This window comes from Melopsittacus undulatus, chromosome 1 (genome assembly GCF_012275295.1).
Source record: "Melopsittacus undulatus isolate bMelUnd1 chromosome 1, bMelUnd1.mat.Z, whole genome shotgun sequence".
Classification (NCBI taxonomy): Eukaryota; Metazoa; Chordata; class Aves; order Psittaciformes; family Psittaculidae; genus Melopsittacus; species Melopsittacus undulatus.
In genome coordinates this window covers 126,933,844-126,952,829 of record NC_047527.1, presented here as the reverse complement: position 1 = coordinate 126,952,829, position 18,986 = coordinate 126,933,844, and the positions used below count along the sequence as shown (strand labels likewise).

General features: G+C 34.5%; 1 protein-coding gene across 3 annotated transcripts in view; it reads left to right on the top strand.

Annotated features, from left to right (window-relative positions):
• The window catches only part of DGKB (diacylglycerol kinase beta), a 354,661-nt gene that overhangs the window by 116,505 nt on the left and 219,170 nt on the right, over window positions 1-18,986 (top strand). For 2 of the 3 annotated variants that reach the window (XM_034062182.1, XM_031052464.2), the window contains exons 14-17: window positions 739-771; window positions 4,439-4,555; window positions 8,966-9,039; window positions 15,903-15,977. In XM_034062182.1, the coding sequence (XP_033918073.1) occupies window positions 739-771; window positions 4,439-4,555; window positions 8,966-9,039; window positions 15,903-15,977 (299 nt within the window). The remainder of the gene's footprint in view (window positions 1-738; window positions 772-4,438; window positions 4,556-8,965; window positions 9,040-15,902; window positions 15,978-18,986) is intronic. The other variant, XM_034062188.1, reaches the window with a different exon arrangement.

Below are 18,986 nucleotides of genomic sequence, written 5' to 3'. Positions count from 1 at the left end.
TGTGATTAACCATTCATTAATAGTCTTATAATACTATTTAATGCATAGATAAATTATTGATAATGGCTAATGATAAATTGTTTTAAATAATCTCAGCTGTGTATGAAATAATCCAGAAAACTAGATGTGCACTTATTGATTAAGAGACAGGGAGGGGAAAAGCAATTTTTGTTACACTGGCATTGGATTCTGTGTAAGCAGTTGAAATGTAAAAAGATAACTTCAGTAAGCCATTAGTTCCTATTAATCTGTTTTTCTAAATATTGTTATAGAGTATGATATTTCTAAATGTTAGTGTTTTCTGTAAAGACTGCACCTCTGTCTAAAGAAAGAGTAGAGATGCTTTTTGAACATGAATGTTGTAGAGCTTGTCAATTGCAGAAGAAAGCTTTTTATATAAGATTTCTCACTTTGGATGATGATTGAAACACTTGGCACCTGCAGAGTATTCTTTTCATTTTATCTTCCAAGTATCTCTTTTTACTATTCAAAAGAATAAATTCCTCAGGTATTCTAATATTTTTCACTGGTGCTAAAATGATCCCACAGGTACTTCCCAGTATATAAGTTATACAATGTGACAGCAAGAACTCTGGAGGCATACAGTTGTGCAAATATGTAAAGTATGTTTGTTAAGTACAGCTGCTGCAGGGTAACGTTCCTTGTGAGCACTCTCTCCATGCCCTTTGCCATCCCAGCTGTTTGGTGTTGCAGCCTAACATTCTCTTTTTCCAACAGACGCTACCCACTTTAGGAGGTTTGCTCCCTGAGGTGCGTAACAGGAGGCGTCCATGTACGCACGAGTACTAATGGATCATGGATGTTGTGCATTCTTCTAGCTATAATGTGCATTTTGGGGCTGAGCTGAAAATCAAGACATGATATTCTGTGTTATCATTTGAAAGGCCCTTTCTTATTTATCAATTATTTTTTCTTATTTGGATGAATAAGGGATAGATACAATTGAGTAGCTCTTACCCAACAGTGATGTCTCTGGAGCAATACTGAATAGTAGAAGCTCCAGATAATGGATATTGACTTCAAAGTGGGAATTCAAGGGGAGAAAAGAAGACATGAGAGGTGCAAAAATAGTTGGGGGAAAAAAAAATGCTGTGGTAATTACTATTTTGGAAGGTATTGTGCTCTAGCACGTACCAAAAGAACAGAAAAGCTTGATTCTTTGGGCCATCAAAATGTACAATAGCTTTTAAAATGCTGTATTTAGTATCTGTCTCAACCTCATGCATGTCCACTAAACAAAATGGTTCACAGATACATTAGTTGTTTTGTATGCTTTAATTAACAAGATAGTAAATACAGCAAAAGTGTTGTAGAAACATTTCTAACCTTGGAAAATATTTTTTTCATTTTTTTAAAACCATTTGTTCAATGCATGTCAAATTTGTCTTAACATTGCTAGAATTTGTAGGCTATTATCCACAGATGATTTTATTAAACTGTTATTATCTCATTAAAAAATTACACTGTTTAGCTCATGATGCTCTTGGATAGCTTAGTAATAGTATAGTTCCTCAAAGAAATTTATTTTAACAGTCATGTACAACCGGCTTAGAAAACCAGCTTTCTATTTCACATATAAAACAAAGTATCTGTGCAAGAATATTTAAGAGATACTTTTTTAATGAAAGGGCAAATATTTTTATTTTACATTATTATTCAGGAGAATTATGATACACATTCTTGTATTATTTGATACAAACTGTAAGTCATATCCTCAGTGGTATAACTCATACCTAAAAACTGTAGGATATATAACTCCAGGAAATGTAGAATCTCCTGTAAGCTTCTTCAGAAATGGTCAGAGAACAGTATCGGTACATGTGGTGACATATAATGTGGTATTGTATGCTTATAAGTGCGATATAAAATCAAAAATCATCATTGAAGGAAGCAGACCTTCAATGATAATGAAGTCAGGTGTCCATATCTGATTTTTTGAGTAACATTCTAAACATCTCTGTATTATGAGTATACTCTTTCCTTTGTATTTTCTGAGGTGTTTGGCCTAATCTTGTCTAGTCAGTGCTTAGGAGAAACTGCTTTTGTCTGTGGTTTAAGCAATTGTTTTGCTTATGGAATAGGTAATACAGATTGGAGAAGGAATGTTGCTAATGCAGCTGTCCTTGGGCCAAGGCTGACTGCCATCTATATCATGCTGAAACAAAAATACAAATATCCAAACCTTTGCTTGAAGCAATTTTTACTGCATTTTGCTTGTGAATGATTGATAACAGTAGGTTTGGGAACTGTGGTAAGCATCCTTTATGTAAAGACAGTTCTCAGCAGTGTATAAATACTTTAAGTAGTATCATCATATATACAAGCAGATTTTCAGTGCCACACTTTATAAGCAGGCCTCTTTTGAACAGTGGGGTTTTTTACCACTCTTTATATGCAGACTCTGTGCTGGATCTGTTCCTTTTGTACCTTTTACTTTGAACTATCACAAGTATGTTGTCTAGCTTAAGATTTTTTCTGGACTTCTAAAATTTTGCTCTCCATCTCTGACTTTTTTTTTTTTTTTTGAGACATCAGGGTTTTTTACTAGCTGTGTGACTGCATTAGTGACATGTGATTTGATGTTTTTAAGATGTTGCAGTATCCAAGGGCTGGATTTGGCTGTAATATAAAATCTTGTTTAACATGGTATACTTACTTATTATAAAATATAGTGACTTCTAAGGGTATTTATTTGCAAAGTTGTTTAAAACCCCAAAGCTGCTTCTTACATAGGTAATGGGGTGTGAAGCTTCCTTCATCCTGAAGTTTCTTACCGACTGTCCTTAGCACTAACCAGTATCATTGTGCATTAATGCTTTGTGCTAGTTCACAAATGCTATTCTGGTTGGTTGCCTCATCCCAGTTCTAGTTTCTAAAAAAATATCAAATAATAAATGCAGTCAGTGTTTGTGTTTTGAAGGTTAGCACTGAGATGAATAGCTGTAATTGCTTTTAAAGCAATGATATTGTAGTCTAGACTCTTGGACCTCCTCTTTAACTGATCAAGTTACTCATATCATCCAAGAGCCCAGTTAACTAACCTCTTAGCAATCTCAATGCATACAGGAAATAGTGTAGACTCCCCTGGTTTCTGTGGCATAGGTTTGTCAGTCCTTTTATAAGAAATGTGATCAGATTATCATAGCTACCCAAAGCAGCCTGAGATAACTTGGACCACTATTTGCATCAGGACTTGATTGAAGCTGTGTTAGTCTCCAAATTTAGGGAAACTAAAGATGGTATATAAAAGCAGTGATGGTCTACATCTGTGTTAGAAGGCACTGTATTAAGCTGGAAGTTACTGTCTTCCTGTTAGGGAATCTCTGTCAGTGTTTCTTACCAGTTAAAACTGCTCCAGGAAGAGTGGCATGTATTAATTGCTAGTGCAATCCCTAAGGCTTTATCAGAGGTAGAACAGACATGGGTATGGCCTGGTATGGAATGTAAATGGTAACATTTAATGAAGTGCTTACTGAGTGCAGTTGCAGGGGGTGCAGGTGTCCTTCATGATCCTTTCTCATGCAGCAGCTTTGTGCCAGCCCATTCCCCTGACTAGCTTAAAGCCTCCTTGTGCTTGTGAAGTGAGGAATGTGGTTGGGGTGCAGTTACAACTGGGGACACTACTGGGGATTTTATTTGATAAACATCTGGTGTTTTAATTCATGGTGCATTTTCAGACAACCTTAAAAGGATATGCTGGGTGCAATTTAAAAATATGATAAATGAGATACAAAGAGCAAGGATTTTTTTTTTATTTTTTCATTCATAGTTCTCTGAAATGACCAAAATGTTTGAAAATATGATTACATCAACATATTTCTGAGCTTTTTTCTTTCAAATAACTATTTGATTATGCTATGTATCAGCATCAGAAGTTGCTAGTGGCGTAGAATCGGATGAAGATTCCGGTTCAAAATACATGTTTTATAAAAAGACGTTCAGTCAGTTGATTGATACAGTTAGAAAAGGTGTATTTTACCGAAGTGGTAAAGTACTCTTGAAGCATCAAACCTTTGGTAGCAATTAGGATGAAATTTTGGTAAATATCTGATCAATAACTTATGTGTTTATTAAACTATTGAATATATCTTATGATTGGCTTTCAAGTTTCAGAATGTCATCCTGGTACTGTCAGATTATCTTTTCACATCATTGCATTAATTTGTGTTGTGACTGCACACTTTTTATCCATCTCTTGCCAGTCATCACAGAATGTCCAGGCACATAGATAGATGTTATGTGAAGTAGCCAGACATTCTGTAATAACTTCACTGAGATCTCATTTTCATTAAAGAAGAATCTGACATTATTCTCTAGTCCAAACACAAATTTATGGAGGCACAGTCTCACTTATAGTTGTATAGCATTACATAATGTTAAAATTTTCCATTTTATCATTTTCTCTTCTTTTTTCAAGGAAAGACAGGCAACAGTGAAAAAAGAAAAGAGTTGCCCTCAGCAAATGAACAAACTGGGAGAGCGGAACAAAATGCAAAGAGCAAATTCTATCACCATTGATGGACAAGGTCTTCAGGTGTGATTATTGTTATTTTGATTGTAAGAATTACTTGTATGTGTGAAGATGATAGAGTTAACAATCTTTAAAGTTAGATGTTTCCTATACATTCAGTCTTTAATATTTCACTTTTACATATTTAAAAATAAAATAGGTAAATTCTTCTGTCTGTACAGGAATCTTGTGGTGCAAATCTTCATCTCATGTAATTGGTGTGATTTCCTAATACAATAACAGGAAGGGAAAACTAGCTCTAAAACACTTGTATTGTGGGATGAAAGTAAACTCCATTCGTTTAGTATCTGTCATGTTCTATTGTGTGAATTTACATTTATAAGTCTATTTCTTAATAGTTGTTCACTATTCTCATTTAAACTTGTTAAATAATAGATGGTCAAACTTCAAGGATGTTTTTTGGCCAGGTATTTTCAAGTAAGGTATTTGAGACATCAAAACTATGAGTGAAGCAAGGTGGTTTCAGTAATAGCAATATCTATAATAAAGAAAGGAGTTTTTCCTACTTGAAAGAAAAACTTCTGTGTCATGAGCTAATGTGTTTTAGGGAGGTTACTTAGAGGCATGTCTGAGGAGTTCTGCCTGAACTGCTCAACTTCTTTCCCTTGAGATATGAGTAGTTTTGACTAAAATCAGTGTTCACATGTATGATGCTGGTTCTTTACTTCCTTGTGATAACAATGTGATAATCATTTAATATACATAGTTGGCTGTTCTCTGTATCTTCTGATGTATTGCACTTGAGGTTTGGTAAATGTAAAAGATCCCATTACCATATATCAAATGCTGTATGCTTTATAATAATTTCATTACATACCTTATTGTGTCAGGATAGAAAGGCTTATTTTATTATTTCGTCTTCTTAGGTTAGTGAAACATTCTTGTTACAACCCAAGGAAAAGGAAAAAAAAAATCCCTCTAAGAATCCAAATCCTAAAACCTATGCAGTCACATGGCTGCTTCATTGATGGCCCAAGTCTGATGTTATAGCAATCGTTATTCATGGTTCTCAAGGCTCCCCTGTACTTCTCATTCTCATGGACTGCATTGCTCTCCAGATCATCTTGACAGAGCATGTATCAGTAAGGCTAGTGTATTCATTGACAGAAAGCTCAAGTTCTGTCTAATCAGTCACAGTGTGACTAACAAATGTGTGCTAGAGAAGCACACAGTTTTCTAACTTTTGGGTGATATCCTTGCAATTCAGTGAGCCCAACAGTTCTAGATAGAGGAGTATTTTTGGCATGTCTTTCTGGTAGCAGTGCTATGCATCATTATGAATTTTGGTTTTCTTCCAAGCGTTAGATTGCTTATGCTCATACTGTATTTTCAGGCATTTTTCAAGTCTCTTATTTTCCACTCGTGTGATATACTGCCTGGAATATAGTACCTGGTCTGTTAAATGCAGTGAACTCCTAGCATCACTGACTTTTGCACCCACAACTCTAAATCATGAAAAATTGTGCTTTCAGGTAATTAGGGGATAAAAATTTTTTATGAGTTTGTTAGTATGATCCAATATTTAGGTTCTATTTTCTCTTTCCATGATGAAAGCCTAGGATTGGTCATTGCTTTTATTTATCATCGCTTGAGAAGGGGAGAAAGAAAGTGAGGACTAAGATGGTAGAATAATTATTGAATGGATTTGAGATGTTTTCTGAAGTGCTTGGTATTGTTCTGTAATGCCACATTTGCAATGTAGCACATGATGTAACACTGGTTATCATGTTAGAAATAGTTCTCCTGTGATTACCCTAATTTGCTGATTATACTGTTGTCTTTGTATTTGTCTGTTGGATAAAATTGGTTTTGAGTAACAGGAATCCATCTTAGCACCATTACATTTTTGATTGGTAGCAATAATGATAACCCGATCATTGTGAAAGCTGAGTGCATCTTGAAGGATACCATAATGAAAGGCTGGGATCAGTGAGACTGTTAGGTTTTCTTTTCACTCACAGATTGTATGACTTTGAAACTATTTCCATAAAGGTGGAAGATTCCATAAATATGACTGTAATTAATGTTATTTTTTTCCTGAAGATGGTCTGGAACAACAACAAAAAAAAAATCTGTAGCTCATCAAAATATGTTACTCTAATTCTCCCGTATCAGGCCAAAAATGCTTCTCTGATTCTTAAGGCTCTGACTTGGCTTGGCTGCCATGGTCTCATTTTAACATGGTCTTCAGTGAACAAGAAAAGGATTTTTTGTGACTCTTTTTTGGAACAATTTTTTTTTTTGAAAACTTGGTTGTTAATGTTAATTGCATTTATTTATTATCTGAGTTCCAAGGAAAACATATCAAAAATACCCACTAAATCTTCATAGTACTCCTGTTAGACCTCTGCTTTCAATATGGGACAAGCTATATATAGTTAGTCCACCACAGTTTTTTGTGGTTCTTTTTTGTCAATTGTTCAATAATTTAATGAAGATTGCTTTTAAATCATGCTAGTTTAAGGCTTAAAAATATTCACCAATTTAGTCTGAATCTTTAGTTTCATTGTTTATTATATGGAAGCACCTACATTATCTCAGAGTAGTTTTAAAAAGGTGCAAGAAATTAACTAAAAGAGACCTTATTTTGGAATTGAGTGGAATACAAACTGATTATTTTTTTTCTAATGATCCCAAACTTTCTACTTGTAATAATATGGTTAAGTTTTGAAATAAAAGATTTAATATAGAAATTAGTTCATCATTTAGCTTTTGTTGAGCAAATTATCAAGGCCAACCTTCCTTCCATCAGACAGCAGTGAGCAGAAAACCTAGTGGCAGTGGAGATCTGCACGACTTAAAGACAATTAATCATAGTTAAGCACATTCATCTTACTTCTTTCTAGCTAACCAGCATAATGATCAGGATTATTATTTCTAATTAGAGGAAGTAATAGATCATGTATAACCTTAGGATGAGTCTCATTAATTAACCCGCGTCCTAAGAGATTTCACTAGGTAGTCCATCTCTGTCACAGTGAGTACCATTGGTTTACACTTAGTTCACAGGAACAAACACCAAGAGAATTGGCTAAATAACTAAAATTGATTAAAACAGTGGACAAAAATTAAATATATGACAAACTTCACTGTATCCTGCAATTTGATATATGTTTCAACATACAGCATTTTGCGGTAACAGCATACTGTGATAGAATCTGATACTGGATTTGTTTTGTGCTAGGTTTAATTACACAGAATTTGCTGGAGTTTCTCATTATTTGTTGTATGTATTGGAACAGATCTGGATACTTTGTGAAGTTACGGATTGAGTTGACATACTAGTGCCTAAGACTTCCTACTAGAAGTGATTTTAGGTGCCTGTTGGATGCCTGTAAGACTCCTTAGCTGTCATGTTTCTCAGGTTCTACATTAAATTACATTTTATGAAATCTTCAGTTGAAAAGATTTTGTTATTCCAGGAATCATGAGTCAGGATTTGGAGCAAGAGCTTTCAGTGTATCATTTTGAAAGAGGGATAGTCTAAGCTTCATCTCTTAAGTTGTTATGCATGATTTTGGAGACATTAACTTTGAACTCTTAATATGCTTTTAAACATTTTAGAATTCATATATGAAAGTGATAATTTTAAACTTGATTATTCAAGCTTTATGGTTTAAAAACAGATATTAGCGAGAGATCATTTGATGCAATTTTTTTCATGTTCTTCAAGTCTACAGGGCAAAGGCATTGAACACAACTTAGACTATCTGAAAATGCAGACTAGCACTTACTTAGAAGGAGGGTGTTAGTTTGTAAAGCTAAACATTAATGTGAATATGTAAAACTTTTAATGTACAGAAGAATTAAAAAATGTGGTAGAACTGATTGTTTCCTTCAGTATATCCTCCTCTGCATTCTTTTCCTCAAGCTTGCCCTTCTTCCACATGTTTCTCCTCTACATTTTTAACTCATTTTTGTTATGATTGTTACATTTTTTAAAAATTATGATTTTATATCAAATATTGCAGATTTCTGTAATTTAAAAAAATCCATCAAACTTAACATTTCATATATCTATTTATAGTATAATGTTATTTCTCACTACAAAATACAGTTTCTTCATAGCTTTTTCCATAGGAGATTATTGTCAGAATCAGTCATGCATTTCTCGCTTTTAAAGTTTTTTTTCCTCTGTTGATGGCTGTAACCTATATATATCAATATTTCAATGGAAATATAGGTTAAAATAGCGTCACAGATGTAAGACAGACAGCATTAAAAAAAAAAGCCACTTGAAATTTGTGACAAATTAATGAAGTGAGGATTATTGTAAATTACGGAATTGCTTCCAGCTGGATTACATAGCGTAACATAGAGTTTGCATTAAGCTTTTTGTTTTCTGTCTACTATAGGAAAAAATGAATGCAACACACAGCATTAATGAGTGGCTGTGTTATTCCCTTCTTTTAGATCACTCCAGTTCCAGGCACTCATCCACTTTTAGTTTTTGTCAATCCTAAAAGTGGTGGGAAACAAGGAGAAAGGTAAGGTTTATTTACTGTTTCCGCCTCCCTCCCTCTATTCTGATATATGTGATATGTTTAAAAATCAAGTTTAAAAGTTTGTATATGAAATGGACTCCAACATTTTATATTGCTTTATACTGTTATGTCTCATATTTGAACATCCTGTTGTCCTGTTTAGAAAAGGTATACACTAGCATGGAGGTATAAATTCTTCAGTTAAAAGCTAGAATGAGTTACATACAACAGCTTCATTTCACAACAGAAAATGTAGCTATATTCAGTATATGGTTTTGTGTGATTTGCATAGAGATGTACGTTGCTATAATTTGAATTGCAGCTTCGAAGCTATAACAGTGTTCTTTTAATTTCTGTAATAATTATGCAGAAAGGCTAATAATGTAAAATTATTATTAGAATAGTGTTCCATTTTCTAATAAGTAACTTGCCTTTCACAGACTTAGTGAGTAGATTCTTCAGCCTCTATGTAAGACTTCCTACACAGAAAGCTTTAGATTTTCCATTGATAGGAAGCATTCTAATCATACAGTAATGGCCATTTTAGATTGTCACATAAATTCCCAAATCTTTATAGCATGGCTTACCATGTCAGTATGGTAATTTATCCTTCAAGTCTTGAAAATGGTTGCAGTCTTTTCGCCAAGATCAGGCTGAAGATGACACTTGTGGATACTGGGTGATGTGGGTCCCCAAAAGCACGTAAAGAAGGATACAGTGTGATTGTAAAGCTTGGATCCCAGCAAGTGAAGTGCAAGTAGAACAGCTTTCCCTACCTCTCCCACATTGTCTTTATTGGATCACTTCTTTCAAATAGTGTCCTTTAATGTAAACTGACAAAAGGAACAAAATCCTGCAGAGTAGATGGTAGGGGAATTCTCAGACCTAAAGAACATTTAACCAAAACTCTATTTGAAGACCTCTGAGGGAACAGGTTATCATTTAGGAGCTGGTTATGTACTCCCTGGGCTGGTATGCCCAGATGTCAGCAGTGCCAACAACACTAGTTGTGTTAAAGGCAGTTAATGATCTAAAAGAAGTATAGAATCATAGAATGATTAGGGTTGAAAAGGACCTTAAGATCAGCTAGTTCCATCCCCCCTGCCATGGACAAGGATGCCTCCCACTAGACTAGGTCACTCAAGGCACTGTCCAACCTGGCTGTGAACATTGCCAGGGATGGAGCATTCACATCTTCCTTTGCCAATCTTATCCAGTGCCTCACCACTATCACAGTAAAGAATTTCTTCCTTGTATCTAACCTATATATCCCCTTTTTGTTTGAGGGAGTCCTATCACTATAGTCCCTGATGAGGAGTCACTCTCCAGCATCCTTGTAGGCTCCCTTCAGGTATTGCAAGGCTGCTGTGAAATCTTTATGCAGCCTTCTCTTCTCCAGGCTGAGCAGCCTCCATTTTCTTAGCCTGACAGATGTATTGGGAAACATCTTTTAATTCTAAAGAGTTTCAAGAACATGCCTTTGCAATCACAGCAAAACAATATGAGCTATTCTGAGCATCCTTACTTCAGACACAGTAGTAGTGTAAGGTAGCCCTGGTCCTCTGTGCAGTTATAGGCATTGTGGAAGGTAATGCACTAGCACTCAGCTTGACTGTTTTTTATAGTACTGATACAAAATGAACGGATAGGGATCTGGTCTGGAATTATGTAGGTGAGAGGCAGATTAGGGAGCTGCACTTAGTTATAGCCATGAAACAATTTAATGAAATGTTGTTTCACAGCTTTCTGTTCCTAGCTCATAACTGGTCTCAGGTGTTAGTATCTGAATAGGCTTAATGCACAAGGGATATCATGATAGTTATTCTCTGGAGTAAAAGCAAGCTTAAAACTTGATCCTCTTCCCAAGCTCCTATTCCCATTCACATACTGCAGTCTGACACTTCTCAGTTTATGTTAATGCAACTGTTACTGAGGCCAAGCAGATCACAGGAATGATTTGAATTTTAAAAATGAATGAATATATGCTTCGTGCACTAACACCATTACCTACTAGTGTCATTACACAATGAAGTGTATAACATGAGGACAGCCACCATCAGCTGAGTAAGTGAAGTATGAGAATCTCTTAAATTGGCTTTGATACCACACAAAATAAAACACTAAATTACATGTTAATGTGTCAAGTTGCACTCAGTATTTCTGTGTTAGGGGGAGCACATCCAAAGGTTAACTTCATAGTCATGTAAACATAACTCAGGTCATTCACAAGCAGGAGATGATATCTCATAGATCTAAAACCAGATTCAGAAAGGTTTAAGAAAAGTCCACATGTGGACTGTTTGTTGAGAAGGAGTTCGCCTTCTGCCTTTTATGTGTTAATATTTTGTATTAATATCAGTAGCATAATAGAATTATAAAATAAGGATGTTGAGTGCCTATTAGCACTTGGTTTAATCTAGGGAATGAAAAAATTTTCAGGGAATTATACTATTTAGGTTTTTTTCTTCTCATGTTTTTATCTGGCTGCTTTACAGCCAATAACCAGAAAATGAAGAACCTTGTTTTTCCTCTCTCCTGCCTCCAATGTTGTGCAGTTATATGTTGTTAAAAGTAAAATCACAGGACATTTGCAGACCTAAATAGCTTTGCAAATGCACAGTAATGGTGATTCAAGTCAGGCTTTTTGATTATAGCAATTTTGTGATCTGGTCAGGTATGGAGAGGCCAGGAGTAGAGGATAGGCTTATCTTACAAAAGTAAGATTTCCAAAGCAGGGAGCAGGAGAAAAAGTCAAAACCACGACCTACTAATTTTTATAGATGAGAATTTCATTATCTTGACTTACTCAGATTAAGGTGATCTTTTACTGAAACCTGTTCTTCACTTTTACTTACTATTTTCTGCATTTCAGAGATCACAATGAATGAAGTTACGATTTCTAATTGACTTTCATTGAACACAGAAAGGTTATTGCAGATACTGTCAAGACTCTAGTGTTCCCACAGTTCCCCGTATGAGATTTTTATGCCTTGCCATATGGTAACCCAGCCCATTTCATTGCCCTTAGACTTAGAAAGAGTGAAGGCATCCATCTGACAACCAGTTGAATAAATACACTCCCCAATAATAGTTTGTCATTTCCTTTTGCATTTTGTATTTTTTTTTTCCAAATCTGCCAGATGCAAAGGAAAAGAACTTTAACATAATCAAAGTTAGGTGTTTTAGATTTGGTTTTCAAATATTGGAACAGAGGGGTTCTGGGAATCATATGGATATATAGAAAAAGTGCATTCAGAACACAAAAATAATTTCTCTACAACCATATATAATGAATGACCTTACCGATACAATTTTAAACTTATTTTCTTTCAGAAAGCCAGAATTTTTGCAAAATGTATAGTGAAAAATATCTTCTTCTTGAATGGGCTTTTCTTTCAAAACCCAATTCAGTGACTTTTAGATATTATTGAAAAATAAGCCAGTTATACTTTCTTCTTAATTAATACCTGTTTATTACCTTGATTAATACCTGTTGCCCATCACCTGAAACATAAAAGCATTTACAGTTATTCGGATTTAAATAATTTAGTCCAAGGAGTAATACATATAATAAAATAGAACAAAAATATAACTCAGTGTCTATTAAAAAGCAAGGAGCAAATTAAAATTAAACTTGAATTTAAGCCTTTCACGTAGCAAAAATAGATTTTAATCATGTATGAGATTGGATAGGAGTTCAGCAAACCCAGTCAAGTGTCCTCCTCAGGTTGTATCACACAGTTTTCAGTGATTGTGCATAAAATGGACAGGTGTGGCTAATTTAATCAGAAAAGAAAATGCAGTATGTCCCCTGTCATCCTGTGGCTAACAGTCTTCTATGTCTCCATGTAAGATCTGACTAATTAAGACAGTAGCTTTCACTAATCTGTGAATAGAATCTATGTATTTAGTACATCATTGGCAAAATAGTTTCTTTCAACAGAAATAATATACAGGAAGCATGTAGTGCTTCTAAAGATTGTTGTTAAGGGTAATAATGTTTCTCACATAAGAATCCTTCTAAATCATGCTGCTGTTTTGCCATACTCATTACTTTGTTTTCTATTTCCAATTTATTTGCCTGACCAGCAGGTGAGTTTAAACAATTGTTTCCTTGACAAGTGTGCGGTTGGATGCACTGCAATCAGCTTCCGTACGCTGACGTTTCCTGCTGACTCCACGTTCAGTGTCTGTGCAGCACAGGTTGATATCTTTGACCTTTGTTGTTTTCAAATAACTTTGGTGCACTCAAGGGTATTTTCTTCAGCAGCAATGCTGTTTAAGGGTAATCCCAGCCCTCTTGGCCACTCCTGCTGTAATTTTCTCCCTCCTCAGTTAGTGCATCTATTTTGAGGTTCATATGAGATCATAAACATGATTTAAGTGGAGGGAAAAAATATAGAGAAATTTTTCTGAGGATTTGTATTTTCAGTTAAGTCTGTTCAATTTTCCAGATCACAGAATAACCCTGCCAGTGGCTACGAAGCACAACAGTTAACTGTGTTAACAAATAAACTGTTGTGGGGTAAGAACCAGCTGGAGGTGGTGGTGAGAAGTGGTAGTTTCATGAACTGTCTTTGTGAAATTGCACCTCCATCACAAAAAGCTGTCTTCTGGGGCATTAGCTGATACACTGCCTCCTGGCTTTGTTAGCACAAATATCCAGTAGCAAGGAATCCATGTCCAATTCCTTCCTGACACACAGAGGCAAGATGTTCACTAACATGTCAGTATTGGTAGGCTACTTGGAACTGGAAGGCTAAATTAATGTCCATTCCCTTGTCTTGCATGTATCACACTTACGTCTAGTTACAGTTTAGTGTGAAGGCAAATGTTTATACACTGTTTCTCTTTTTTTTTTTTTTTTTTGTTTGAGAATATATGAATGAAAAGGAACCATCAATTTATTAATTTTTTACAGAGTGGTATACATAAATCTATTATGATGACCTAAAGCATGATGGGTCATTTGCAGTGAGATTTTTAGATTGATTATCTGGTATTGATGTTCCACTAGTACCTATGAATGGTATGCACTTAATTGAGTATGATTCAATATAATCTATTCATTACTGTAGGTGGACTTAATAGGTTTTGACTAGAGATGCCTAGCTGTCTCTTTATTAACAAGGCTTTCATAGCATTTCACTGATACCTGGCAACAGTATTGTGATTGTAGGTAATGACTAGTATGGCTTGTAGCACCAAACTTTTAGGCAGGTAACTCTTTAGCCTTTGGAACTTTGTAACAATACTGTTCATGAGCTTTTTTATGGTCAGCTACACAAATTACATTAGCAGCACCTTTGACCAGTTTAAATCCTATATGTCACTGAGAAGCAACTTACACATACTAACTAGAAAATTAAAAATAGGATCCTTTACCTTAGTAAGATGTTGCAAAAGAAGTTGAAATACACTGTGTTGTAATTCTGCTGTCAAACATCTGACTTAGTCATCATCAATCACAGCTGTTTACAATGATGTGTGCATGCTTACAAAGTGAAACCAGTTATTTCCCATTGACTTTTTCTGTCAAGAACAGCATCAGGAATAGATTGTGTGAGTGTGATTGAATATAATTCTTTATAAAAAAAGAAACTGATGTAGCTAAATAATTGAGAAGAAAATACTAAAATTTGGCAATTTTAGAGATAATTATAAATTTGTTTACATTCAGTATTCCACACTTACACAAGGGTGGACGAGGGTACTTCCACAAGGAAGACAAGGGTACAGCCTAATAAATTATGCATTGCTATTAAGAAAATTAAACTAAAAAAATGCCTCAGTGTGCACATAGATTGTCTAGATAGTTCTATTTTGCTGAATTTGAAAACGTGGACATTTTAACTTAAAAGTCAGTTCTTATTATGCTTCTGTTTTATTTAAGGCAGTAAAAAGGAAGGAAAAATTCAATGGAAAAATAAATGCTTTCTTGAAAGCATTAAAATATTAATTAGCTTAAGGACATAAGCATTAAAAGCATGAAACAGAAGGTTTATAGTTTAAACTATTGCACAGATCCCAGGTACATATTTTTTCATTCTGAGTTCCGACTCTTTCATGTGCTTACTTGTTTCTACAAAAGAGGTGAAACAGCTACCACATTGTAGTCAAGGTAGAAAATTAGATTTCTAATATTTGTAATGAAGAAAAATATAATACTTTTTATAAATACAGTTTTTGAGATATTCTGCCATTTAAGGAAATATTTGCTGGGGGTGGAACAGCAGATGGGGTCTTTTATGGGGTAGGGCAATGCTTTTCATGCTGTATCAATAAATTGCTTCCTTATTCAGAAAAATTTTAAATATGTGTAATTTAAATAAAAGAATGTCTTTGAATCTTGTTCATTTTCTTCACATTCAGATATAATCCAAAGAAGATGTAGTTGGCAATAGATTCACTTTCTCAGAGTATTATTCAGCCTATAGGGACATTTTTGATCGGTGGCAAAGCCAATTTGCTTTTGCAATTAATTATACATTTTTATTTTGTGTTAGCAATGAATTTCAGGGATAAATCTCTCCTTTATCAGGGAGTTACTTTAACAGAAACTAGTGTGCTTTTCCAAATGTGTTTTTGACTCATGTTTTCTTGTCTCATTTTACTTCCTTATCCTATTTTTTTTTCTGTCTATACAGCATTTGAATTTTATATAGCTTGTAGTCGTTCTGTCTCAGTTTTATGCCCACAATACAATGTCTGTGTAAATTACAGTTGCTGTGTTCAACTATTTTATTTTTTGCATTTTGAATAATTATACTATGTGTTAACTTGTTTAATTCTTTCAATTGATAGGTTATTAAAAAATTCCAAACATGTAGGTGAATATTTTCTCTTTGTCTCTTTTACCTCTTCAGAATTTATAGAAAATTTCAGTACCTTTTAAATCCTCGTCAAGTTTATAGTCTTTCTGGAAATGGACCAATGCCAGGGTAAGTCTACAGTTAATATTATTACCAGGAACTCATTTAATAAAATGCTACATAATCAAATGAACAGACTGAGACACATATAGCATCTTTTGAATGTATCAACACTAAAGACCTCTGGATGACTGCACAAATATGCAGGTGTTATTTGTTTAGATGTACAAATAAAAGTGTATATCACATGTTTTACTGATAACCATGCAGTACTGTATAGGAAGTGTGGGATAAATTTCATTCTATTTGTAGCTTTTACTGCTATATCAGCAACCTGAGTTCACATGGGGGTTAATTTTATGTTACAAATACCAAGCAGCTTCAGAGACTGACCTGCAGGACTTACATATGTGCGCATATGTGTTTGTGTAGAAGAAATGTATCTATGTAAATATATACGTATATATAGGATACATATATATATTCTAATGTATGTCAGAGAATGTAATTTCAGATCATAGTATCTGCACACTCCTTATGAATAATTTGGGGGATGAAGTGAGCAGAAAATGACTGGACAGGCTAGATTATGCTGGCAGTGACTTTCTGTGGGGACTGGAGTATTCTTTGACCCAGGTAGTGGTGCAGTCACTTGTCTAATATGCTTCTTCCGTGAGTCTTCCATTCATGTAAAGACAGGACAATTGCAGTATATCAAATACTGACTTTTGCCACCTGAAATTGTCACCTTTTTAAGTAGTGGGAGCTTTAGTAGAAGAAGACACAGACCAACACTGAACATCAGTGCTGTGTATCATTTTGTGTATATTGGGTGTTATTTAGTTATGTCACTGATAAGTGAAATTCTACATGAACGAGAAGAATTGCAGAAGGATATGAGGAGATACATGTTCACTGACATGAAGTTCACACTGTTGGTTTGGGTTTTTTTTGTTTTTGGGGGTTTGTTTTGGTGGGGGTTTTGTTTGGTTTGGGATATTTTTTTTCTTTGCATGCTGAGGGTTGTTTTGTTGTTTGTTTGGTTTTGTTGGTTTGTGGGTTTTTTTTTATGGGGGTGTTGTTGTTTTTTTTTTTTATCCTGGGAGTTTTTATTTGTTTAGATTTCTTTTTAACTTAGAGGAGAATAAGATCAAGGTGAGAATATATGTGGTTTGTGCCTTGCAAAGTTATATTTCAGTTGTCACAGATACATTACTGGAAAGAGTATGATCTGACATTTCTGCCAGCACTTCTGGTTTAAACACCAAAGATGCAGGAAGCTATTCTCTCTTAAAACCATTCTGCATCGGCTGTCCATTTGTTGGGTTAGACTTTGGAGATGTATAATATTGATGAAAGTGAAAAGCAGATTGAACCCAATGCGTTTTGAAGTTATGATCTCCGAATGTTTTGCACTGCAATGTGGCTAATGTGCAACCTGCAGAATGGTGCAAAGCCTGCTCAAAAAAAATTAAATCATGACATGCATGATTTTTTTCATGTCTGCAATTTTATGCTGTACATGAATGCTAGTGCTGTTTTGTTACTCAAATGGTATTTATTGTTTGTGTTTTGTTATACTAGTCTTAACACATATGGAAAATTTAAGTAATCTTAGTCAAAGAGTAACACAAGAAAAATTGCAGAAACTTTTTTTTGGGAATTTATAAGAAATTTTAACTGAGAAAAAGCTAATAAACAATGTTGTTTTACATTTGGTATAATAGAAATGTCACACTAGAGGCTGAGATGATGAATTTTGAAAGAACTCTAACTGTTCTATGATTCTATTTTTGTTTAAATTCATCATGTATCTTGTGATGTACAGGAAAATGTATTTTAAGGCAGAAGCACAAGAGGGCAGTGTTAAGTTCAAACTGAAACTCCACATTTAAACTTTAGTGGTTTTGAACCAGAATAGTGTTTTTTAGAAAATATTTTCAGTTTCTCTTTCTATTAGGAATCAAAATAGTTTTAGTTGGGAGCCACTTTGAAGAAGTTTCTAATGAATTTTCAAACAGACACTGCATTTTAAGCTTGTTTTCATTCCACAGAAATGAGTACTCCTAAATTTCCAGTTTATTTCTAGCCATCACTTCTTGCCCCTGCCAGCACCATGTAGTTTGCATGTAATTTGTCCCTAAAGCATGGCATTGAATAAACTCTGTATTTCACTTACTAGTCATGTTTCTCTTTGTGCGAGGGCTGGATTGCGTAATAAAACGTGCCCATCCATCCATCTGTCCACTCACTCATCCATCTCTATAATGCCAGTTATACTGGATTGTCAATCAAAATGTTACATTTGTTGAATATTGTCATATGTGTCATTTAGATCAAAATGGAACAGAGTGGGGTATTGTACAGCAGAAAAAAAAAGTGTTCTTCATGGCAGCTGCTGTTATTTGACGAAAAGGGATACATACACATAATATATATTTATTTTAGAGCATTTATGATTATTGTAATAGATTTTGATTGAGTATTTTGAGATTTTTTTTTCTTTTAAGTACTAATTTTGGACATGTTCACTCAACTTGTAGAATGTTTATAGTATTAGGGTACAATTTGCTTGTTTTGGAAGAGCCAAATTGTCTCCTTTAACCCACAAGTATTTTATTTATGATGGTAAGCTTCTGATAAGCTGCTGTCATCGACCAAGAAGATAATGAGTTTTTCTAACTTGGATTCCAAATATCTGGAACTAACATCAATTAGTATTTCCAGTTAATTTCTTTTTAAAATCTAAGTATCTGCCTTATAGATAACAGGGAGAAAGACCAGAGAACTCAGAGACCAGTAAAAGCTTACATCGTAGGGGGAACTGTAAAGCCACTGTATTTTTTTTTACAAAAACTCAACAGCTCAATCACTTGGTCTTTCATTCGTCCTCTTTGGTGGGATAACCATGTTCTTTCACAGAAGGGGAATAAAGGACTTCTTAACTGACCTTAGCTGGAACAGTTTTCAAATAATCTTTGTTCAGAGAAAGAAGGGCCATTTTTGACTTTTTTATTATTTTTTTAAAATATGGAAATAATAAATTTTATTTTCCTTTTAAATCTTAAAAAATGCAAG